General features: G+C 39.3%; 1 protein-coding gene across 1 annotated transcript in view; it reads right to left on the bottom strand.

Moving 5' to 3' along the window:
• DNAH14 (dynein axonemal heavy chain 14) overlaps positions 1-27,043 on the bottom strand; it is a 2,550,346-nt gene that overhangs the window by 1,822,302 nt on the left and 701,001 nt on the right. Inside the window, 1 exon segment of the mRNA XM_044060213.1 lies at positions 12,066-12,197. Within this exon segment, the coding sequence (XP_043916148.1) occupies positions 12,066-12,197 (132 nt within the window).

Here is a 27,043-nt window from a genome sequence, read left to right on the forward strand (position 1 = left end):
AGCTGGCAGAACCCCCATCTGGATCTGAGCTCTGAGGAATTCATGCATCATCCTGTCCACATCCACCTCTGACAGACTTCTGGAAGACTTAGGAGATACTGTGGAAGGAGGTCGAGAATGTTTCTTCAGAATTTGGAATAACTGCATGGGAAGGGAAGGAGAAATAAGTTTAACTGTGTACTCTGGAGTATGACCTCTGTGACATGTACTGGCTGGCAGATCTGAGAACTTAGGATCTGAAGAAGAAATAGAAGGCAAAGGAGATATCACTATAGGTGCCAACCCTTTTGGATCGCGAAGATGACTTTGGATGAAGGAAGGCCAAGAGGTTTAGAATCCAAGGAGGTTGGATCTGAGAATTTTCTAATCTTTTCTATCAGCTCCGAGGAAGACCTTGGGGACTTCAGAGGAGACCTTTTTCTGGAATCTGAAGAAACATATTGTTTTAGAAGGGGTTTGAGCCCCAGAAGTAGCAGTAAGTAAGCCTTTGAGGATAAGCTTATTTTTCCTGTCAGCTAACGGTCTTGGATTAAAAGTAGAGCATACTGTACAGGTTGTGTTAAGGTGGTCTGGTCTCAGACAATAAATGCACTTCTTGTGGGCATCTGAGTTTGGGATCTTACGCCCACAACAAGTGCACATCTTAAATCCTGTTGGTTTCTCTAACATCACTACAGGAAAAGGAGAACAAACCCTGAACTAACAACAACAACAACAAGAACAACATTTTTTTGAGCAGAAAAGGATAATTATTTAAGCAAAGGTTACCAGAAGTAATTATTAGAAACAGTGTAGAAAGGAAATGGAAGAATGAAAATAGCAACTATGGTATTTAAAGAAAATACCTTTTAAATCAGGTAACATAAGGTGCCAATAGTGGTACGAAGACTACTAAGCAATTATTAGAAAGGAGGTTATCTAAAGGTCAAATAAATCCCTGATGCCAGTGACCACTAAGAGGGAGGATCTAAGAATAAAATGTAAGGTTTATAGAAAAAAAAAACTAGAAAATTTTAACACTTAACAAGAAATAAATGTATGAGTCTTTGTGAAACAGGTTCTAAGGGCTATATAAACATGTATACTAACTTAGATTAGGCAGCCCTGATGCCCCTTGTCACAAATGATAAACCCAGATAAATAATCCACTGAGAAGCAGAGAGTACAATAATTCATGCCACAATCATTTTGAAATTAGGAATGTATATATGGAGTCAGACAGTTTCAGGAAAATCATATCTACAGGAACAAAAAGTGCTGAAAAACATTGTTTGTGCTTATTTAGACTTAGAACAATAAAAATAAATAAAAAAGTAACACCACATTCAACATATATATAATAATTAAGAAAACAATTACAACTGAAACCCATACAGCAATCTGCTTCTTTTTTAATGCAATTTAAGAATCAAGTGCAAAAATATTTTACCATTTCTTGTTGCTACAATTGTGATTTCATCATTTCATTTGGGGTTTCTGACTCTAAAATACAAATTTTTACTTTATTTACATCTTTGCAGCTATATTTATAAAGTTTGCTAAAATTATCTTTTTATTTTCTGTATCCTGATTATGTATCGTCTAGTATGACGCTATCAATAAAAGTTGTCCCATTAGGTAAATTCTGAGCCAAAGATATATGGTTGCATTTATAATCATTAAGTGAATATGTGCAGGCTATCCATGCTGTTCACGCATTAACGTAACAACAGCCCGATTCATAGAGGTCACTTACACAAATGTGCTATGGTCATGAATAAGTGTACATAAATTAAGTTATAACAAGATGTAAATCAGGAAAGGTGTAAATTTGTGTATGCTATTGATCTCTTTTCCAGTCAGCTTGTGATTCAGTCATAATTTAACATGTTTCTTCACCATCTGCAGATTCATTACAAAAGTTAGAATTGTGCCTCTTCAATCTATTTTGCAATCCACAAAGCTGCTTTTCCTTGCTGCTAGCCTAGCTGTTTTTTGATATGAGCAGCTTGTCTTGATGAGCCAAAACTCTTGCAACCAGCAGTGTTCATCAGCTAAGAAGACTGAGATAAAGGTACAAAATTACTCATTAGAGATTTGATAATCAGGAAATCCTTGACAGGTTCAGAGTGGACAGGGATGCTGTAAGCGTCTTAATAGGTATGTATGGCTCCCACAGGAGCACTATGAGGATGCATGGCCATCCTATCCATGTGGATACTAAGGTATGTCTAGCCCTCACTATAATTGCCCTGGGACCACCCAGAAACAGCCTGAGGACATGTTGGGTATCTTACAGGTTTCTGTCTCTAGGATACTTCATCAGTTCCTGGATCTTCTCTTGGCATGTGTGGATCAGTACATCTATTTCCCAGTGTCACCTCAGGAATGAGCCTCAACTATGTGTGCCTTTTAAAGGAAGGTACATTCTCCTGAATGCTCAGTGTGATAGATTGCACCCATGTTGCAATTAGGGTCCCAACTGGACCACTGAGGGAGTGGTACAGTATAAGAAAGGGCTACCATTTCATCAATTGCTAGGCAGTGTGTGATGCATGGGGGTACATCACCAGCGTATCAACCCAGCATTTTGTCAGGGCACATGACTCCCATAACTGACACTGCCTTTTCCTGAATGGTAGAATGCCCAGTGGTTATCTTGTTGGTAAGTGGAAAAATATATATATTTTGTATTTAATTGGTTATTCATAACAAAATATATTGCTTAACACTAAACCACTTTTTCTATGCTTTGTCTCCCGCAATTTCTCTCTCTCTCTCTCTCTCTCTGTCTGTCTCTTTTTTCAGGTGATACTGGATATCCACTGGAGCCATGGCATATGACTCGAGTGAGAAATCTAACTGGAGCTGCTGAAGCTTATTTCAATACAACCCTGTCTCAGACCTGTATTGTCATTGAGAGGGTCTTTGGCATGTTCAAGAGTCAATTTAGGTGCCTGGATGAGTTTGGGGGTGCCCTTCTGTATGGCCCAACTATTGCAAGCAGGATATTTACTGCATGTTGCATTCTACATAACGTGATCATGTGCCGGTCTGATGGTGAAGTTACCCAAGCTGTCACTGCAGTTGCCAGTTATAGTTCTACTATAACTAATGATGACCAGCCAGAAGCAATAGTAAGGGACCCCATGCATCAGACTCTTACATGGCATACAGTTGTGCAGGGAAAGAAGTGGTGTCTCATCCAGAATTATGGACCATGACATTCAGTTTACTGTTTCCTTTCTTGTAAAACACACAGATGATGCATACAATGATATATGTGGGTTATGCTGGGTGGTGCATGGTCTACTTGTCAATGTTAATCAGACATCCCCTTCTCTCTTTAAATATTCTTTTACTTCATCATATTATTGTTTATAAAAGTTATGCCTGAGTGCTCACTGACACCTGTTTCATGATGTCATAAGGCATCATATAAGAAATAATTGAATTTTTAAATGATTTGCTCAAAAAATTCAGCTTAGGTGGCGTACTTAAGTATGCACATACTGAATATCCTCAAGTGGTACATGTAATAAAAAGTATTATTTCAGTTCTTCACATGAATTCATACCTTGCACTTAGATGGAAAATGTATGACGTGTTTTTTGCATTTTGCAAGGTTTACTCAGTTTTAGGTATTATATATATATATTTGAAATGTATAATTGCTCTCTGTTAAAGTACTGCACATCAGATTATTTCATTTTGTCATACACAATAATTTGTGTCCTCAGAGACATCATTATTTGTGCAGTGTTAATGGTGAAATGGCAACAGTGCTAGCTTACATGGAAGGATAATGATGTAATTTTTTTTTTTACTTTCTAAGGATTGTTTATCTCAATAGTTTATAATACTTGCTTTATGTTCTGAAGAACTGTCAGTTGTAAGATTGATAATGAATAGACCATCAATGGTTTAAATCAGGGCAATTTGACTGTTATGACGCACAACTTTTTTTCCAGGTATTTCCTTTAATAGTAAGCAATACCATTATTGAAATGAAATGCATGCAGATACAAAGTGTTTTAATACCGGGTAACATTCTACAATCACATATTCTGCCCTTTTTCAAATTTGTTGTCACTTTTTAAATAATGCATTGCCTTTAAAGTTAAACATTGACATGTCTGTGCCTGAAATGTCAAGCCTGAATCAAAATATGTCAAGTTCAAATGTGCCATACTCAACATCTCCAAAAGATGAGGTAGGTAAAGGTATATGGGATCTTGAGGAGGGGCTGTCATGTGAGCTAGATGGTGACTCGCCAAGATGTCGTGACCTACTTGATGGAGGTGATTCTGCAGACATTGATCTCACAATGCTGCAGGACCGGGAGATCGAATGAAAGCTTCTGCTGCGCAATGAATGCTGATATGGCCTACATGGAATTGGTGGTGTTTGTTCCCCCCTACTATTTCCACTACCTTCTTGAGAGCAGTTATAGTACCATGTGATATGTTCCCATGTGTCCAAATAGTACCCCAACCTCTGCCCCTTCTATTTCAGGTTGGTAAATCCTCACTAGTGTACTGATGGAGGTGGCCATGGATGCTTGGTATGCCACCATATATCAGTATAATCGTGACATTATCTCTACTCTCTGCTATTTCCATGTAGCACTAGAAATCCTCAAATACACCGTGGTGGACTCTGACCATTTCTAGCTGACTCTGTGCATCAGTGCATTGAGCCTTAACAATGTCACTTCACACTTGCTTCTGAGCAGCCAATACTTTATGTTTTTCCTTGGATAGTTGTGATATATGCCTTCTCCTGGCACCCCTTTGTAAATGTGTCCCTGTGGAAACTGTTACCTCTGAATTTCTACTATCATCCAGAAGGTGTTCCTGGGGGTTTGGAGAAATTGATGTAGAGGTGCAGGGGTTTTTCCATGTAGTGTAACACATGTTGTGGGGTGTGAGATCTTCAGGCGATCTCATAAATGTAAGCATGTTGACATGATTATCATCAGCAGCAGTCATTCTGCTGCTGCTATTCTCTACATTTATTGGTATAGTGGAACTGTTTGTTTCAGCTGTTGACCTCTAAAAATTAATATATTACATTACTAATCAAATGCTGTTGTTCACTACTGCACTGTGTACGGGGGTGTGGAGGACCTTTACCACTCTGTTCACTGTCATTATGTTCAGAACTGTAAGTTTCCCTTGTTAATACTAATTATCATATGTTACAAGTAATCATTTCAGTTTGGGATTCAGTTTTCTATATAAACATGTTACTGGTGCTATACCAACCTTCCTTAGCAGATATCTGGTGATTCTGCAGAAGTGGGTAATATCCAATGTCCTTACCATCTCTGATTATGTCAGTGCCATCACTGTCTGAGTCACAATCATCCCCATAAATAGAGAGGATGAAGGGATAAGTGTAGGGGGTCCCCCCAATACTACTATGGGCAATTGCATTCTGCCTTGTCTTTGCTCTGGCATGTCCTATCATAACTTTGGCCCTCCTCTTGCACTGTTATTGTGTGGTTCCTTCTACCAACAGCACTTTTTATTCAAAACAAATTGGTTCCAGGCCTTTGCCCTCTCAGCTTGCTTGGGTCACCCTTTTCCAAAAAGGTATTTGCTGTATGTCTTAAGGGCTACTATGAAGATATGGTTCTCCTCATGGCTAAAACTGTCCTTTCTCTGTCTGGATCCTGCTGCTGCATCATTAATGTACCTAAAATAGCATTTCAAAGTCATAATCTTAAGGCTTTGATCCAATCATCAGACGAAAAAATACTTCTTCTAATAATGCCTTGTCATTTTTTATTCAGGAGTGACACTCAGAATTTTCCCAGTAAAGTAGCACATATCTTGACAGAACAATAATATATTCTTGAAAATGCAGTATATCAGAATGCAATCACTTCAAATTATGCACTTATATCACATGTATATAAACTGCTTGATAATAATTTTAAATTTTTTTTTCTGTTTATTCCTTACTTGATAATGCTTGTGGTTTCCTAAAGCATTTGCCACCTGTCTCAAGTGATTGCAAGTTAATATGGCAGAGGTGAACTTATTTGTGTGCACTCATTGCCTTTTACACATAGTGTAAGCATATTAGGCTTTTTTATGCTTACTTGCGTGAATTACAGTAATACATGAGCGTGCAAGGCAACAAATCCATGTAAAAAGGGCTTGGGTACTCCTGAATGTGTTGCAGAAAGTGAGATAGTCTGCAGCAATCCCCAACTGTCTAGGTGAATGCACAAATAACACTAATAATTCTATGCCCTGTATAAACATCTACACAAATGTACAGACTCAGCTGTACCTGAATGGATCAAAACAAGGTCCTCACAAAAAAAACAAGCCACCCTGGTGGACATCAAGCATAAATAGGTTATACAACAAGAGGAAGAATCTAATGTCTAAGGACAAGAGGGAACTGACTCAGCAGAGGAAGGACACCCTTCACAGCTTGAACAAGCAAATTAGATATCTTATAAAGTCCTCTAAAGCCAATTACAAAGCTAAACTAGCATCCCTAGCTAAGGATAATCACAAGATATGTTTTAGCTACATCAGAAATCTAAAAGGGAAGGCCCAGCTTTGTGCCAAAGTAGTAGTGGATGGTACCACTCATACTGATCCTGAGGACATAGCTAACCTGCTAGAAGACAGACTTGGCGGAAACTTCACCATCTCTATCCTCACCAAACATACCCCAAAGCATACCTGTCACCAGTCCTCAACCTAGTATCTCCAAAAAGCAGGTCATAACTGTATGCTCCATGGCCAAAAACATACCCTCTATGGGACAGGATAACATCCCAGGCTGCTTACTAAATGGTCTAAAACAGGATCTAGTGGAACCACTTGGCATTCTCTTCAACCACAGTCTAAGTACTGGCTTTATGCCAGCAGGGTGGAAAACAGCAAGAGTAATTCCCTTGCATAAAGTGGGGTCCATCAAGTGACCCTGGGAACTATAGACCCATAAGCCTAACTAGCCTTATGTGCAAGGCCATGGAGACAATCATCATGAACTTTATCAACAAAGAAATAGATGACTTTCAAACTCTTGCCCCAACCCAATTTCACTTTGTTAAGGGTAGATCATGGTTATTAAACCTGGTGGAATTCTTCGAGAATGTCATCAAAGCCCTGGATGAAGGCAAAACCATACATACAGCCTATCTTGACGTACCCAAGGCTTTTGAGACTATCCTCCACTCAGGCATCATTGAGAAACTCACCCTGCTGGGAATTAACTCATATGTCACTAGACAGGTAGACAACTGGCTCACCAACAGAACACCTACAATCAAAGTTGGGGATTCCACCTCTACCAGCAGACCAGTTACCAGTGGCGTACCACAAGGATCTGTGCTGGGCCCCCTACTGTCTGGAATCTATTTCTCAAAAGTCCAGGTGAAAAACAGATGGCCTGTGGCTTACCAAGTTTACAGATGACTGCCAAATGGGTGCAATCACTGAATCCCCCAACAATGTTGACATGCTACAAAACGGGTTTACACAGACAAATGATTGGTGCCAAAGCCAAGCACTTAAACTAAATGTTATCATCCCTTTCAGCAAAGGAGAAATCCAGACAAATTATAATAATAACAGTACCCCCCTTAGCTCAAACCCTGTGGTGAGAGATTTGGGAACCCAGATTGATAGCAACCTTAACTTTGATCACCATGTGTCCACAGTGGTAAGGAAGGCCTTCTATGTTGCACATCTCATAAGTAAGGACATCGCATCCAGAGCTAAGGATGTTATAACTCCCCTGTACTCATCCCTCATCAGACCATTAACAGAGTACAATACTCTCTTCAGTATGTACCCCACCAGACACTCCCTTCTGTATGTACCCCACCAGACACCTGCAGCAGCTGGAGACACTTCAGAGGTTCCTCACCAAGAAAATTCAGGGCCTTCATCACATGACTTACATGGACAGACTGAAGGCCCTGTCACTGTACTCTGTATCTTATAGGCTGCTGAGATGTGACTTATGCCTGGCCTACAGAGTGGTCATAGACTCTGCCTAATGGAAATGGTGCACATCTGCAAGTCAAATGGGACAAGATTCACTTGCTCTAAGGATCTTAAACTAGCCTGCGACATTAACAGGACATGCTAGAGAGATGGATATGTCTCCCACAGATTGGCCATATATTGCCATTCCTCTAGAACAAACTCCCAATTCACGTAAAACAGAGCTCCTCAATGACAGTATTTAAGAATAACTTAGACAACTGGATAGGAGACTAAATTTACCCTGGGAGGTGTCACCTGTGTCCCTCTTGGATAAGGGCAATCAGTGCTGATCATAGACTCACACTGCAAATATAGATCATACAACTTGGTCAGTAAGGGAACAAGGGTACAATATAGCTAGGCTTATAATGCCCCTAGAGCCAATAGCCTAATAACTTCCTATGAACCTATGAACCTAATGGCCCTATGATTAGAAAAGGAAAAATGGAGTCATATACAGTTCAGTGTGCATAATCATGAAGTGGAATCCATGCCCATCCTGCAGACTTTGGAACAACTCATTGCCTCAAATCACTCAGTAGCTTTACAGATGTTCTTAATCAGGCACACAAGAAGCTTTTTATTCATAAAGAAAAGAAAAACATGGGAGATAAATACTGATGTAATACTGCAAAAGGAATACTTAAACAAATGATTAATGCATGATATTCAGGTTTATTGTTCAAATAAAGACAAACAAAGGCAAATCACAGAAGCAGAAGGAAATGTAAGCAGCTTTAAAAGAAAGGATTACATAACTGAATTTTATTCACCATGGAAATATAATGTGAATGTATCTCCTTAAAAAAGTCTATGTGATAAAGCATTTTGGTAAAAAAAAACTTAACAATAATAGGCATGACATTTCTAATGACCCTACTTGTTAAATGGGCTTGGATAAGGTGATGTCACATCCCAGAGGGTGTAGTTCCAAACCTGTGAACCACAGCCCTGTACTTACATATTTCATTTTGGTTCTGGCACTTTGAGAGATGGCAACACCTGTGAAGATATGAAGCTGAGCTGGTCTGAAAAAGAGACTAAAATTATGCTCTACCTTCTTAGGGATTTGTACCTGGAGAAATTCAAGTCCAGTGTATTTGGATTGGACTGGAAAAAAAATTGACATTTGGTAGGAGATGGGTGAGCACCTGTCATCCATGACAGGGATCACCTGCTCTGGCCCCCAGTGCCACCACTGTTACGATGACCCATAGAAGTGCAGGCCTGACCAGCTGGCTGACTGCACAGACAAAGTGACAACAATGATGGCTAGATTTCTATAGTAAGTATTCTTCCTTGTTTAATCTTATCAAAATAGTTTTAAAACACATATGGTATAGAAATATTGCATAACTGGAGGTAAATGCAACATATGTTTATGCAAGTAGAAATATGTACCTAAATATAATCCAAACATATGAGTAAGGCACACAAAGAAAGCAGTAGAGTATACAACTGCAGCACAACACAATCAGCCAGAAATGTCAAGTGTATTATTACCATTTCTTATGTTACACAAGCATATATTATTATTATTAGTAGACTGAAATGTGAAAATTATCTTCACTTTATAGCAATATACTGATTGTTCCCATATTTCTATAACCATTTCCAAGAATTTTCTTTTATTTGAATAAAGTTTTCATGAAAATAAAAATAGCTGGTAATACAGATTGCACTGGTTTACTATATTATGAGTAAATTTATTGTTTGCATCTCTACTCTACCTCTCTCTTTTTCGTAATTCAACTATGCATTTTTTGTCCTCCTTTATTTTCTTTCCCTCTCATTTCTGTTCATTTTTTTGCACAGGTCCAGAATCCTTCTGAACAGCTGAAATGTGTTCCTCCTAGGTCAGGGAGCGTTAACCCTCTGACTGTCCAGGGACATCCTTACAGGGTTGGAGTGGTGGTACTTGGCAGCCTGGCAAGTCCCACAGACTGTGGGCTTCAGCACATGGCTGAGGATGTGTTGGAACACGTACTGGAGAAATGCCTTCAGCCAATCCAAGATGCTCTCCAGTAGGATGACGACTTGTCCCAGTCAGTGCCAGCCACCACATCAACACAGGACCTCTGGGGTCCTTCACTGCAATGCCATGAGGCACTGCAAATGTTTGAGGTCCTGTGGACCAGGGATTCCTCTTGATCTCAACTCTTCACCTCACTACTTTCCTAATCCTTTCTCCTAAACCTTCTCAACTACTTCCCACTCAAACTACCCTCTTAACTAAAAATATTTGAAAAATACGGGGATCTATCCCCCACTAAAAACATAAACCCACTGCTATCCCATCTCTGCCAGCACAACCCTTTTGATGTTTTCCTTCTTTGTTTCCCTCTTTGTTATTTCTCCTTTTTTCTATATTTCTTAACTTTCCCTTTCCTCTCTTTAAAGAAACAAAAAGGGTGCCCACATAAGAATACCCTACATAAAACATATAAAACTTCTTTATATTTTTAAAACTTAATAATAAAAGCTGCACTGTTCACTACTTACCTTAACTTCTTCAAGCATACTTGAGCATATCCAAATTCATCCACAATATCCAAAAATGTATGAAAGCATATGAACATTAACATTTTCACCCAGTACTTCACATATACTTAAAAGATTAACTTCAGCTACATTACACTTTTGCCATAAGCAGGCATTTAAAAAAAAATACCTTTGCATTTCATTAGTCATCACAAATAAATTGTGAATACTGTATTTGTATATAGTTGTAGTGGCATGGTTTGCAAAAAATTTCTACTCGAGTGTAAACTTTGGAACAATAAATACCACCCTCAATCACAAAACAAACAAAAACAACAATGGCTCAAAGAAACCACTTTTTCATGCATCATCTAGTCCCACCTTCTCTTATTGCAATTGTGGGGAGAACAGTTTCTAGCAGGTAGACAGGTAGGTGTATTTCCTAAAATGGGCAAGAGATTTCGACATATGAAGTGACAAAAAAATGTAGCACAATTAATTGATCTTTCAATCAGCTAATCTAACAATAATTCGATAAATAAACACAGTTATAAATATTCAAAGTATGGTAAAAATATATTTGCATGTGATCTTGAAAAATGATGAAACCTCATCCTTTCTACCATGCACAACAACTTTTGTCACTGAAATAAACCAGGTATTTTTTTCATAGCTGCTTTAAACACTTTGTCATTGAAGTGATTTATATACTACTAATTTTCTTCCCAAAAACAATCATTCCATAGTAGAAAGCTATTTATTCCAGTGTTTCATCTGTGTTACTACATTGTCTCAAGCACTACCACACACTTTACTAGGAATCTTATCCTGTTCCACTTTACTTTTCTTACCTCCTACTTGCTTTATTTTTTGACTGAGCGAATGAGTGACTGATCAATGATTGTGCTATATTTTGTGTTACTTTATGTGTTGAAATTTGCTGCTCATCACAGGAAAGGCATCTAAACTCTACTATTTCTCCCCATGACTGCATCATCAGTTGATGGGACAAAATGACATGTAGTCAGGAAGAATTTGGACAGCTGCTCTGCATACACTATATACAAACATAAGTTTAATTAATTTAATATAGTTCCGCTGATGTAATTAGAGTAAAAACAACATATTTCAGAAACGGACAGTCCATTTTACATGATGAGAGAACTACTACAGCAAAAGGTTATGGTAAACATGTTCCCCCCTGGTATTTATCAAAGGAAAATATATTACCATTTGATGAAAGACAGAAAACTTGACAGAAACTTGATGACAGATAGACAAATATGAAAGACTATTCCATTAAGCTAGAATGCAGAGGAAGCTACAGCTGTAGGAAAAACAGAAATTAAATTAATTAGGAACCAGCACCACTTGAAATGCACAGCAAGTGCTGTTGTTTAGTTGGCTGTTAGCTCCGCTGTCCAGTTACTGCAATGCTGCAGCCTCCTTTACAAAATGATGTCTGAACTAGTGTAGCTACAGCTATAAAATATGAAGAAGCAATGAAATGAAGACTGACACAAATATGTTGTGCTTGTTAGTGTTTTCCTATCAAAACAGCTAACACAATACAGAAAAACTTACTTTGCACACTTTGTGGTAATGTTCAAGGGCTAACACCCACTGACACATGGAGCGACAGGCAGTAGACACTAATCCAACTTTCACTGGGTTAAAATCAGGATTATTTAAGTATCGTTTCAGCTTTAGAAACACCTACATGAGAAAAAGATAATATGTTACCATTTTATTGAAGTATGCATTCAATTATTATCACAAATGCATTCTAGGAAGCAGACTTGGTTGGTTTACAAAATGTTACAAAAAGCGCTAGGCTGGGCTGATAGGACAAAGTATTACCAACAGGTGAGAAGTACCCATAATATAACTCCTGATTCAGATGACTGCCTTAATGCCCTCTTTAATCTGACTTTCTGCTTGCAAGATGTATGCATAGTGTGCAGCAAGGAGTTGGAAGTTGTTATAACTCTTTGGTTCCATACATGGTTTTGAGAAATTACATCTTTGGATTTCAAATAACTTTAACTGGGAATCTGGAAACTTTTTCAGAATCTGTAGTCATACTTCAGATAAATGGCAGTATCATTAAAATGTCAACATCACAGTTGTATATTACAATGCCATCAAAACAATGGTACAGATCTTGAATGTCCAAGTCTTAAAACTAATTTTAAGAATTCCTTTCACAAAGATGACATGTTAATGTTGTTGTCTTTCGGCTTTTCCCGGTTAGGGGTCACCACAGCAGAACTCCGGTCCGCTAATGATTGGCAGTAGATTTTCACGGTGCTAAGTTGCCAGCTCGACGCCCAACCTTCAACAAAGGCACGCCCATTCACCCATGTCTTTCGGAATGCCACTCGATCCGCGGAGAGGACATGCAGACTCCACACAGAAGGCACTTCCCTCACACTAGCTGAGAATCGAACGGGAGAACCTTTTGCTGTGATGTAAAAATCTACAAATACTTATAATATCTCAGTAATAATATAACCTAGAACCATGCTATCAGCTTCATTTTTACTCGTTAGGATGTGAGATTTCACATGGTGCCCTACATTTCCTTTCCAAGTGCTTAGTTTTTGAAATATTACAGAAACATGAAAACTATTCTATAGTCTATTAGACAGCATAAGTTAACATGCAATATATCAACTGTAGTACAAACTGGAGGGCCAAAAATAAGTGGCCTGCCAATATACAAACTTTAAGATATAACATTTGAATCACTTGCAAGGCACATATTTTTACATAATAACTAAAAGTGTAAACATTGCTTGTCATACTGTTACTGTTACATACATTAACTTCTAGCATTTCAACTTACACGCATTTTACACACACACACACACACACACACACACACACACACACACACACACACACACACACACACATATCTGTGTGTGTGTGTGTGTGTGTGTGTGTGTATATATATATATATATATATATATATATATATATATATATATATATATATATATATATATATATATATATATATATATATATATATATATACTTTGAAAGTCATATGGTCAGGACCACATGATCAAAGTTCTGAAACTTTGAACGTTCTGAATGGAGATTGCGGTACAGCACGGAATGAGAAATTTACCCTTTTCTGCAATGTAGTGTGGTGTCAGAGTTGGTATATATAATTAGCAGGGGGTGGAAGGGGTGCAGAGGGGCTTACATACACACACACACACACACACACACACACACACACACACACACACACACACACACACACACACACACACACACACACACACACTCACACACACACACACACAAATATCTTCTGCTCTTGAATTCTTAATGATTAGTAACAACATATATATGTAAATGTATACTATAACATGTTGAGTGTAGTAAATTAGTATACTAGCAACGTGAGAATTAAACAGTTAATGGGGTCATGGATCCCTTTCAATCTTGGATTCCCATTCACCACAGAACTAAGACTGAGTAATCAGTGATCCCTTAATGGCTGAAGACCAATAGTATTATTCTGTACTGGTCTTCCTGAATCTCATTGCAGCATTTGATATGGTAAACCACGCCATTTTGATTGAGCATTTACATTGCTACTGCAGTATATCTGCCATAGTGCTATAGTGGTTCATATCTTAAATCTCAGGTCACGCTCATAAGCCTTCCTCTGGAATTAACACCTCTTCTTCACAACCTGTCAAGTACAGAATACCACAGAGCTCTGTCTTAGGTCATTTCCTGTTTATAGTTTATATGCTTTCATTGGGAGATCTCAGTAGGGAGAAATCACTTGAAACCTAACACCTCCAAAAAAGAAGTTATGTACTTACCATAACTTTCCATCTGTTTTGTCCATTTTCATTCTTCCTCAACCTGTGGGTTCGGATCTGAACCTCAAATTTTTTTATAGCTTAGGATCCGACTCTTGAGCTCCTCCATTACCCACAATGCCCCCTGTCCTCCAATTTATCTAAGATTGAGTTTGCTGCAGCTGTATAAGCAATACATAAAGAATGGATAGGGAACTATCAGCAGATAAAGAGCAGATAGAACCAGGAGCTCAAAAGGAACAGAAGTTCTTAGAACACCTCTGCAAATCTTCCCAGAAGGGACAGGGAGATGGAGGGGGGGGAAAGGTTGAGGAAGAATGAAAAAGTGGACCACACAAATGGAACATTATGGTAAGTACATAACTTATTTATCTTTTTTTTAGAAGGAAAACAGGAAAAGAAACTCTCAACAATGGTAGGGATAGAAATATCCAAAGGTACAAAAGTACCTAGAAACTTAAACAAAGCATCCGAAAATAATAAAAAAGTTTGTAGAAGGGTAAGGAGGGCTAGAATTTAACAATAAAATCGAATTATATCACTCATGACCTGCAAGGGGCTACGAGAGAAAAAAATCCCAGCTTGCTAGAAGTGCAAGAAATGAGATCTGATGTAATTTGGAGGACAGAGGCAATGTGGGTAAGGGAGGAGCTCAAGAGTCAGATCCTAAGATATAAAAAGCATCCAAGTCGGATCCGAGGTTCAGATCCAAACTCACAGGCTCAGAAATGAATGAAAATGACATCAGATCTAAGGTTATGACATTTCATGCTGCCTCGGAGGAATCTTCTGCCTCCATACTAGCAACCTATACTATTTGTGGTGGCAGAAAGTTTGAGTTTGTTGATAAGAGGCATAGTTTAAGTGAATTTCCTGAATTGATTTCTTACAAATAGGGACAAATTACCTTCCAACATTAAATCATATTGTTTCCATATGCAAAACATCTCCAGGGTTAAGGGGTCATGCCCTGACCTCTTCCCAGCTAGAACATCATATTGTGTTATAATGCTTGTCAAACACTTGGTACTAAAAGGACTCATACTTTGTCAATACAGAATGATTTACAGACTTGTGGAGAAAAAACAATGAATCCTTCTGACTACAAGCTTTATATTTTCACTGTTTTCAAAATAGTCTCAAAACCAGCTGGCAAGGATGCAGAGGTAATTACCACACATTTCCCTGAAGAAGCTTTCTTGGCATGCACTACCCAATTCAATGAATATTAAACATTTTAATGCTATTAGCAACTAAATAATGGGAATATAGTCATTACTGGAAAACAAAGCACCAAAAATCTCTGCCGCTATTTGCCAGAGGTTCTGATTTATTCATTGGTTTAGGCTGTCAGCCAGGAGACTATAATGCTAAGATTTCAGCTGTCAAATACAAGTTATTTGTATAAAAAAAGAGTTCTGATGGTTCATATAAGTAGAAATGAGCACTGATCTGACGTGTATGGAGCATATGGCAGCAGCTATTAAGCAAGCATAACCAACAGACAGGGTCAACACAATAAAGACAGTAGTGAAGGAGGACACGCTTTAAATATGTACAAACATTCAAGGCTTGAACAAGAGGATTAAAAAGGAATATCCACTTTAAACTGTTAAGGAAATTATTCTGACCATATGTAATGATAAATTCTTCTTTGTGATGGATGCTAATTAAAGGTTTTGTCAAATTATCCTGGATTAAGTGCTCAAAGCGCTGCATATTCATCACTATACTGGATAGATAAATATGTTTGAGATAACCTCTTGGACTACCATTAGCCCTAGAAGTGTTTCAAAGAACAGTGGCCGAAATGTCTGAAGGGCTAGATGGTGTAATTAACATAATGGATAATCTTCTAGTGTACAAAATTGCCATACAAGAGTATGCTATTCAACTTATTATGTTACTAGACAAATTGAAAGAAAACAAGCTTGAAATTCAAAAGGAACACGTAAACTTTTAACCAAGTCAAATGGATGTTTCAGTGCAAATAAGAAGCCAATAAACCAAAAAAAGCACTGAAATGGAAGCGCCACCACTCCCAAGTGGTGAATTCACAGGAGTCCTTTAATAATCCACAGACACAGATCATGATCTGATCAAGTCTACAGGGGGACGAACAACACAGTGATTCATTAAAGAGTTTAATCTCTAAGTATTTTTGCTGTGCGACAAGTGTGCGGTGGAGTTTGCTGTTTGCTGTGGATTATTGAAGGACTGCTGTGAATTCACCCCTCAGGAATGGTGGCTCTTCCATTTCAGTGCTTTTTTTGGTTTACATATAAACTTTTGTTTGAGTGCTTTTATATACAAAGGTCTTGTTTTGCCTTCTAAAGGTCTCAGGCTAGACTCTGCTATCCATATGTGTCATAGGAAATACAAGGCAATTTAGCCTATTGACCATCAATGCCTTTCCAGTAACGACTCTCAAGCTGTAGCCCCTTTCAAAGAGAGGACTAGGGTAATCATCATAATCATCAACCCCTCTTTTCCCCATTTTCTAAATGGGATTGGGGTGTCAAGTCAACTCTCTCATCTCTTTCTATTCAATGCCACTCTCCTACCCTCTTGACTGTCACAGATCTTTTCTCACATAATCCATCCCCCTCTTTGCTGGATACCATTGTTTTCTCTTGTCTTCTTCCTGTCTGTCTAAAATCTTCTTCACCAAATTGTCTTCTGTTTTCCTGTACATGTGGCTGAACTACTGTAATTTGTTCTAACCTTTTCTGCAGTTGGACTACTTTGGCTTCTGCGCTTATGCCTTAGACACTTCATCTCCATCACCTGTAGCTTCCTCAACTGCTATGCCTTTACTGCCCAGGTTTTTGTACCATACAGTAGCACTGGTCACAAAACTGTTTTGTACACCTTACTTTTCAACTTCTTTGGCATTCTTGTGTCATACACTACGTCTGACACTCTCTGCCAGCTAAACAAACCAACGAAAGGAACTATTAGAATGAGGGGGTTTAATTCTCTCTGCCAGCTGGCTGTAGCCCCTCTGATTCTAGCTTTGACCTCTTCATTCAGACTTCCCTTCTTCTCCGTCACCCCTCTCAGGTACTTCAATCTGTTAACCTGTTCCACTATTTTCCCTTCTATCTTATTTCTCAGCTTCTTCTGAACTCCACCATTTGCAGCCATTATAACTGCCTTATCTGTACTCAGTTTCATCCCATGCGCTTTTAAATTCCATTCCCCTATCCTTTGCTGAAGGTCTTGCTCAGATTCTGCCTGTAATGCCACATCATCTGCATAGAGCAACTTTGTTGATCTCTCTCCTCCATTCTGTTTGCTAATGTCTGTCACCAGTACGAACAGCAGTGGGCTCAGAGCAGAACTGTGATGCACACCCACTCCCACTGGGAACCCCCTCTGTGAGACCAAACACTGGACTTGAGTCATTGGGTCCTTGTACATAGCCTATATTAATTCTACCATTGTTTCTGGGACATTGAACAACTGCAGGACTGCCCAAATCAGCTTTCTTAGGACCTTGTTGTATGCTTTCTCAAAAACTAGGAATGCCCATTTGGGCTCTTTCCTCATCTCTAACTTCTTCAAAGCTATCTCTCTCACTGCAAATGCGGGGGCAGTTGCAATGTATCCTGATTTAAATTCAAACTGCTCATCTCACATCTTACTTTCTACTACTCTGCGTATTCATTTATCAATCACTCTTTCCATGATTTCTATGCAGTGTGATAAGAGTCTGATACCTCTGTACTGCCCACAGTTGTGGATGCTCCCTTTGTTCTTGAACAGTGGCACTAGTATGCTTACTCTCCAGTCATCTGGGATATACCTTTCTCTCCATACTACTACAAGTACCCCAGGAGCCATTTCTCCCTTATCTCACCCAAAATCATTATCACATCTGCTGTAACATCATCTGATCCTGTTGCTTTCCCTGCCTTCATTTTCCTTACTGCTGTTCTTAATTATTCTATGGTGGGCTCTTCATCATAGGCTGTGTATAGGACAGTACATCTTCTGTGGAGTTTACTTCATTCAGAAGCTGCTGGAAGTACTCCTTCCGTCTGCCTTTGATGCCCTGTGTACTGGTGGGCAGTTTATTGGTGGCATTCCTTATGAAAGATGTCTGACTATCTTCTTTATTTCCTGTCCTTGCCTTGCAACTTGATATAGTTTCTTTGTACCATCTATTGAGTCACTTTCCAGAAGCTAGTAGAATGTCTCTCATGCCTTGTTCTTTGTTACTGCAACACCTCTCTTTGCCTCTTTGTTAGCCAACCAGTAACCTTAGTAGCCTGGTCCATCTTTTCTATCTCTCATTTGTTTTGTTTTTTTTTACTCCTTCTTTATTTTGATGATTTCCTGGACTTCTGTATTCTACTACCGACTTTTCTTATGTACCTTACTTCTATGCGTGGCTCAGTTGAGGTCTATATTATAACATTGAAGTTCTTCAACATCGAATGTTATAATATAGAACCCCAAACACCGAAATCTGAAAACATTGAACAGTCAGAATAGCAAATTTTTTCTCAGGGAAAAAAATCACTATTCCGATAAACATACACACAACACAAACACACACAAAAAACAGCAATCCACACACATACACTTAAAATCCTACACCTAAACCTAAACTAAACTTTATATACACTACTAGCTATCCACTTACCTTAACCCAACCCTAACCCTAAGGTCCGTCACTATCGCACACTCACCTCACCCGCGCTCTAACCGTAACTCACCTAACCAGCCCCCTAACCCAAACCTACACACAACCGCACACTTACCTGCCCCATGCCCTAACCCTAACTCACCTAACCCGCCCCCTAACCCAAACCTACACACAATCGCACATTTACCTGACCTGCGCCCTAACCCTCCCCCTAACCCTAACATCCACACAACCGTACACTTACCTGACCCGCTCCCTAACCCTAACTCACCTAACCCGCCCCTAACCTTAACCTACACACAATCACACACTTACCTGAACCTGACCCGTAACGTTCCAACATATCGAACGCTGAAAACATCGAAGCCACAGCAACGGCCCACCAAATTCTTCCCCGGGAAAGAATTCGGTGTCCTGCACCTTCGCTGTTTTCAGCGTTCGATATTACGGGTTCGATATTATAACATTCAATGTTTATAAAATTCGATGTTATAATATAGACCCGCTCAGTTGTGTATCTGTTCTGTAGTCCTCACACATGCTGTTTTCAGGCACTGTCATTCTTCTTCAACTCCACCTATTTCCCCATCTTCTTGAAGTGCTACAGCCCTGAGCATTTCCTTGAACTCATGTCTCTCTCTCTCTCTCTCCAGTCAACTTCCAGGTCTTCAGCCTGGTCTCTTCTGACTTACAGCCTTTTCTGACCTCTGCTTGCAGCTAAGTGTGGTTTATGTTGTGGGCCGATTGTTTCACTGGGCATGACTTTGCAGTCGCTCATTCTATCCCACTGCTCTTTCCTCACTGGGAGGAAGTCTACCCGAGTTGCATGTTGGCCACTCTTGTATGTGATCTTGTGACTGTCTCTCTTGCTGAATCAAGTTGGTCACCATCAAGCCATTTGCCAGACAGATGCCTTGAATGGCCACTCCTTCTTTATTCCTGTTGCTCTACTCATGTGGACCAAGGCAGCCCTCATATCCTGTTCTGTCTGCCCCAATACATGCATTCAGTTCACCCATTATCAACCCAATTCCTGTTGGCTTGCTTTATCTAGTAGGCCTTGTAAATCTGTCTGAATTCACTATTTTCCTCACCACCACAACTCTGCTATGGGGAACAGGCTGAGATTATGAATACTTCCCTATCATTACACTGAAGTCTAAATGCCATGAGCCTGTCACTAATTCTGACTACGTCCCTCACTGTCTTCTGAAGCCTTTCCCTCACCACAATTCCCACACCATTTCTAGCCTGCCCTTCTACTGAGTAATAGACTCTGGATCTCAAGCCCAGTGTCTTTACTGCACTGTCCTCCATCTTGGATCCTGGATACACAGAATGCCCAGTCCCTCCCTTACTATCATGTCATCCACTTCCAAGCACCATCCTTTCAGTGAACCTACATCAAGTGCAGCAATTTTTAGTTCATGTATGGCAGGTTGTTTGGTTTTACATCCAGCCTTTGCTCAACAGAGCTATCCCAAGTAACACAAGCTGAGCAACTAGGCACTGGCCAGCCAGTAGCTTATTGACCCAGGGCTGCTGGGCTTTATGGTGGGCATAAACTTGCCAATAGGGCACATACACTCCTCCCGCAGTTAGCACATATCTCTGCCGTAGGTCAGAGTAGGTCAGGTCCTTCACCCACTTATCACTGGTAAATACTCCTACTCATTTTTGGCAACATGACTGGATTGCCTAGACCCAGTTGTTACACCATTGACTGACTATCTATTCCTTGGCATGCAGACTGTGATGCGTGTTCTCCTATCTTAAGAATACTGCACACCACAGCAGATGCCCAAAGCGGTTGGTCTATACAACTCTTCTCCCCCATACAGCACCATTTATAGTCTGTGTTGCAACCCACAACTCTATTTTTGGTAGAATTTCAGATGAAAACACTCAGCATGTTTTGGGGAGGTGGGGGGAATCCCATAGAGATACAGAGAAAACATGCAAAGTCCATAAAGGCATTGGAAGGCAATCAGGATCTAACCTTGCACCTTGCTCATAGGAGTAGAAGACCTTAAATGTTATGCCAATTGTTCTTTATAAAGGCTAGGTCAATCAGTCCTCAGGTAAATTTGTGGGTACCCATCTAATCATCCAGGATCTGTCAGAAGGATGATAAAGTACTTCATTGCTTAACCTGCAGGGGAATTTCATTTCAGAGAAGGGGGAAGTGCTACATAATGAATCTCTCTCTCCATTGCTTTCCATTTGCTGATAGTGAAGATTTAGGTTCCTTATTTAGTTGTCTGTGGAGCTGTTACACTTACAGAGATACATGAGATCAAGTACAATAGGATCAGTAATGGCATTGCAGACAGGGCACAGACTGACTCTCGAGAATCTATAAGATACTGAAAATAGGGATAGAGCTTCTAGCCTCTCTTGGTAGCTCAATGTCTTTAAGCCTGTAATCTTCTTTGTTAGGAATCTTTAGGGCTTCTCTAGTTGTTTGACATGTCTAGAGAGGTACATTCTGAAGGGAGCTCTCTACATAATGATTGGTATAATTGATGCTGAATATAAGGGAATGATGACTTTTTTAGATCTGTATGATGGGTTCCTATTATTTCATTGAACAGACACATTGTCAAATGACATTTCATTAGAAATGCTGTTCATCAAACCGTTCTGACTGAGATCGCGTTACAGTAGGGATAAGGAAATTTGCCCTTTCCCCACTGTAGTGCGATCTTGGAGTTCATATATATAATTAGCGGGTGGGGTGGAGGGTTCAATGAACAACATTTCTGATGAAATCCATTGGCTAATGTGGCCATTCAATATAATGATAAAGACTGCTGGATGATATACGCTTGACTAACAGTTGCGTTAAGTAGAAGGACCTCCTTACTACAATTGTTATATGATGATCAAAGGAGTGGGAATTGTCAACTCAGGTTCAAAGGTCCCTGACCACTTTTTCATTTCACATTGAGGTAATGTCTGTATTATATGTTGATGACAGGGTTATTTGCTAAATGTAATGATGTTACTTTTTCACATTTAATTTGAGCCCTTTTTAAGTACATCAGATATTTACTAGACTAAGTTCTTTCTGAAAGGTTCAATTATTAGAAGGGTTCTTGGCACCAACATCCAGTTTGCAGCTAACTGCAAACTTACTTAACCAGAGGTCTTGTTTCCCTGTTTGGAAATCAGAAAATAAATGATGGAAAGGAGGGGTCCCAAAACAGAGCCATGGGGGGCTATACCGGTTACTTTCATACTCAAAGAAGAAACACCTGCCACAAAAACTATACAGGGTCTATCTATAAGACAGTTTGCTATTGATCTTACCATGAAGGGATTTATTTTAGAGAATTTAGCTTTCTTCCTATGCCCACATTACCATGAAGGGATTTATTTTAGAGAATTTAGCTTTCTTCCTATGCCCACATAGGGTATAATATCGAATGTCTTGGTCAGATAAAGATATGCTGTGTGTAAACAGCATGGCCACTGACTACAAGGTGAGTGACACTGTTTAAAATGTTAACTAATTCTGATAAGCAGAATCTCCTGACAATGCAGAATTATTCAGGGTCAAGTCTAATAAGACTTTTGATATCATAAATGATGAGGCTATTTATAATGCATTCCATAGCTTTGCAGATCAGGCTCATAAGGCTGATGAGTCTATAATTACTGGCGTTCATGTTAGCAGCCACTCTTATGAAGGTGTATTACCACCACGTTGTTCCAACATTTGGGAACAAATCCTGTATCTGAGCTTAGGTTAAACAGTTTGCAGGCAGGTTCAGTGAGGGCATGTTTAGAACTATTTATTGAACACCTAGTTATGTTGTAATTTTCAAAAGAAGTATTTTGGTCTTTGATAGCACCTTTGAAACATGTTCCTTGTTTCTTTCTTTATTTATTTATTTATTTTATGTTTAACTAAGTAGGTGGGCTGGTTTGAGGACCCTTTTCAGCCACAAATCAGGCCAAACAGGCAATAACAATGTACATGGAAACAAACTACAAAATTTCAATAGTAAATAAATCAAAATACACTGTTACTATTTACAGTAAACACTACTGCTATGATAACAAAAATCAAATAGTTCAGTAAGGAAAATAAGTACACTTGTGCAAGAAATGTACAAGTAAAAGGCATGCATAAAATGGCAGCATCATATGGGGCAGGGTATAAGACATGGTCATATAGTTGTGCTGCTTTACATGAAATAATTAAATACTTCCAGGTTATGTAATAGTGAGCCAAATATGTCAGGAGTGGACATATAAGTTTAATTACTACTAACCAGTGTCTCTGAAGCAATGGCATTCATCTCCTCAAGCAAGTGATCATGAAGGTGATAATACTTCAGTGATAGCAGGGTGTATAAGGGATTCTGGGATATGCCGAGTTTGGAAACATGTTTTAGCAGTAAAATTTGCACTGAATTAGCTAGTATATTGGCAATGTCTATTGGGTTAGAGAGAATACTGCCCATTAGAGTAAGTTCTGAGCATTGTTGGGTATTATTCCTTAGTTTCTCAATGTAGCTAAAGAAGGATTTGTAATTATCCTCAGTTTTTTGAGTTCCCTAGTAATAGTTTTGATATTTTTCTTGACATACAGACCTTTGGAGTTGTTGCAAAATGTGAGGATTTTTCCCACTAGTTGTAAGGTTTGGTTATTTTGGAAAATCACCAAGGTGGTTTGTGTTTGAATTTTCCATTATATTCTGCTCTGTACATGAAGATCTCATTGTAGAATTTCAAGACATTTGCCATTTTGAAATCCTTAAACTCAGAAATACTGGTTCCAAGGACTTTGGAGATTTTGAAAATTAATGTCACAAGTTTATGTTTATGGTCCAACTTAACTGGGGAAGAAGAAACTAAGGGGACAGCACATGTAAAGGGTGTGTTTGTGATGACCAGATCTAGAATATTGTATTTATTAGCTATTTGTTTCAGGGAGCTATTATTGATTGATTCTTCAGTGGCAATGAGGAAAAAACACCTATGTGGAAGTCTATGTATTCTCTATCTTGGGCATTGTTGACAAACTCAAGAGATTAGGTACAAATCCACACAGTTTTTTTTGTAGTTCTTTTATTCCTTGAAGGTGATAACACCGAGGCGCAAGAATAAACTACATTTGTTATACTACGTGGTCTCTTTTATTGGAAGTAAGCAGCTGAATATATTTTCATTTGGATCCTAGTTGTTGCTTTGAACAAATCCATATGTCACCTGGCAGATAGCCAACTGGCTCACAGACAGGACACAGGAAGCTAGAACTGGGGAGTCCACTTCTACTAAGGGGCCAGCCACAAGTGGAGCTCCTCAGGGATCAGTCCTTGGACCACTCCGTTCTGGAATTTACTTCTCTGAAGTCACAACAAATGTCAATGGTCTCTGGCTGACTAAATATGTAGATGATTGCAAACTAGGAGCTGTCATTCAATTCCACACCAACACAAATGTTCTCCAGGAAGGACTGACACAGAAAAACAACTGGTGTCAGAGCCATGGACTAAAACTAAATCGCAAGAAATCCATAATAGTATCCTTTGGGATGTCATCCACTCCAAGTGACTATCATATTGACAACAAACCCCTTAGAGTTGACTCAGTGTCAGGGACTTGGGGGCATGCATAGAGAATAATTTAGCCTTTGAACATCACATATTTAAAGTAGTGAGGAAATCATTCTATGTTGCACAACTTACAAACAAAGGTATGGCATCTAGGTCCAAGGAAGTCATTGTTCCACTCTATTCAGCATTCATCAGACATATGATTGAGTACAATACCCCCTTTGGTATACACCTAAGTAGGCATATCCAACAACTGGAATGTTCACAGAGGTTCCTCACTACAAGAATACAGGGTGTAAGTAAAATGTCTTATGCAGACAACCTCAAGGCCGTATCCCTGTGTTCTGTTTGTAGCAAGCTGTTGAGGGGAGATCTATGCCTGGTACACATAGCATTGTCAGACCCCTCTGTGATGGGCCTCCTGCATATCCACAAAACAGACATCACCAGAATTACCCACTCTAAAGACTTAAACTTGCCTGTGATATAAATAAGACCTGCTGGAGAAACAGGCATGTATCCCAGAGACTACCCTGTCTCTGGAGCAGGTTCCCCATCCATGTGAAGCAGGGTTCCTCCTTAACCCAATTCAAGTGCAACTTGGACAATTGGATGGGGAACAGGAGATTCATCCCTGGCTTGGCACCTATGTCTCTAATGGACACAGGCAACCTGTAAATGTTCATCTCCCAGACCCCTGCTTGTAAATGTTTCATCTCCCAAGCCCCTGCTTACACTTATCAATGGTACGTACCAGAACTTGTCAGAGATTTGGGATGCATGGCTAGCCTTAAAAAGGCCCTTGTGGTCATCAGCCCACTAAACACCTGTGAACCTATTATGTCAAAGAACTTCTGGGCATGCCTACATTGGAGGTTTAGCTGTTGCAATTAATGGAATAGCAGTTGAAATCTCCCCCAAAAATGAGAACTCTTGTTAACAGGGAGCTCTATGAGTTCTTTAAGGAATCAAGTATGATGTTCTGGGGATGTGGAGGAGGGTGTCCTGTAACAGGCTATAAGCTAGTAGTTTGTCTTGTTTAGGGTGATCTGACATTCTATAAGTTCTGTATCTGGGTCTCTGTGAATTTGCCTTGAGGTAATATGATCCCTGACAAATACGAAAACACCACTGCAGTTGAAATCAGGCCCAAAGGCATGGTAAGTGCAAAACCCAGGTTTGGAGAGAGTACTTTCTTTACTTTTAAACAGTGTTTCTGTAATGAAATAAACACAGATGGATTCCAGATGCAGGAGTCCAGAAAATTAGGCTAATTGTTGTTGAGACTTCTGACATTGAGAAGAGCCACCATAATGTGGTCCAACTTGGGGTTTAGTCTGTTTTCACATTGGAATATCCATTTCTTGTAGGTTACTATGGGTGCAGCAAAAGTTTTTACCACTTTGTGGAAGCCTTGGATCGAGAGATATGGGGAATCCTTTGTGAAGCAAGTCAAACTACCAGTTTTCTGCTCCCATGTTGATAAATACTGGATTCCCCTTAGAATGACACCGACTGCTCGTCCAGTTGTTAAAGCCAAATATCCTTTTCTTGTGCATAGGCATCACTCTCGCTGAAAGAAGGATTCACTAAGGATCAGTCTTACCTGCATTTGTCACATGAATGGAAAATTTGGATCTATCTCTCTGCATGTTCCCCAGGGTTCTGCACACCAGGTCATTCATTCCTATGTGGACCACCACCATGCTGTAGCCATATGTTCCTAAAGAAAGGGTCTATAGGGCCCTTGTGACAACTGACACCTGACAGTAACCTTATCCTTGTCCAGCCTTGTAAATGGAGACTCTGTATACCTAATGATTAAGTCATCAATCACTAACACATTATTGTTAGTAAAGTGCTTAGGAGTAAAGGTCAGTGCCATTATGAATAAACAAAAAAAATGCATGACACATTATCTGTTATGTGATTCTTAGAAATGGTGACACATTTCAAAACACATTCTGTACTTGTCAAATATAAGTGGTTAAAGCATGATACTTACTGCATGGATTTATTCACAGAAACAGGACTGAAGTTTTGAAATGTCAGAAAAAGCTAGTTACTCATGATCCTGCTTTGAAATTCTGTATTTAACAACCAGTTAATCCTTCAAGTAAATGCTAGCCCACAAAAGTTTGCAGCAACAGTATTACTGCAGGAAGGCTGACCAGACGCTTATGTCCCAAGGGCTTTCACTGATGTATAGACAGACTATAGAAAGGAATTCTAGTAAAGTAATTGTTTATCAAAAGGTTTGTGATTATATTTATAACAAACCAGTTATAGTAAAATCAAACCATAAATCACTGCAAACCATTTTCAAAAACTTATTTTATGAAGCACCATCTAATATACACTTTACTATCGCAGCAGGGCTAGCCACCCAGCAGTGTAAACCTTGGCTCTAGATGAGTGTTACTGTTGAAGTGACACCCCAACACCATGTGCAAAAATGGGAGAAAAGGTGTTGTGGGTGGATCTAATATA

The sequence above is a fragment of the Protopterus annectens genome, chromosome 1.part2 (genome assembly GCF_019279795.1).
Source record: "Protopterus annectens isolate FY-2018-M chromosome 1.part2, PAN1.0, whole genome shotgun sequence".
NCBI classification, from domain to species: Eukaryota; Metazoa; Chordata; order Ceratodontiformes; family Protopteridae; genus Protopterus; species Protopterus annectens.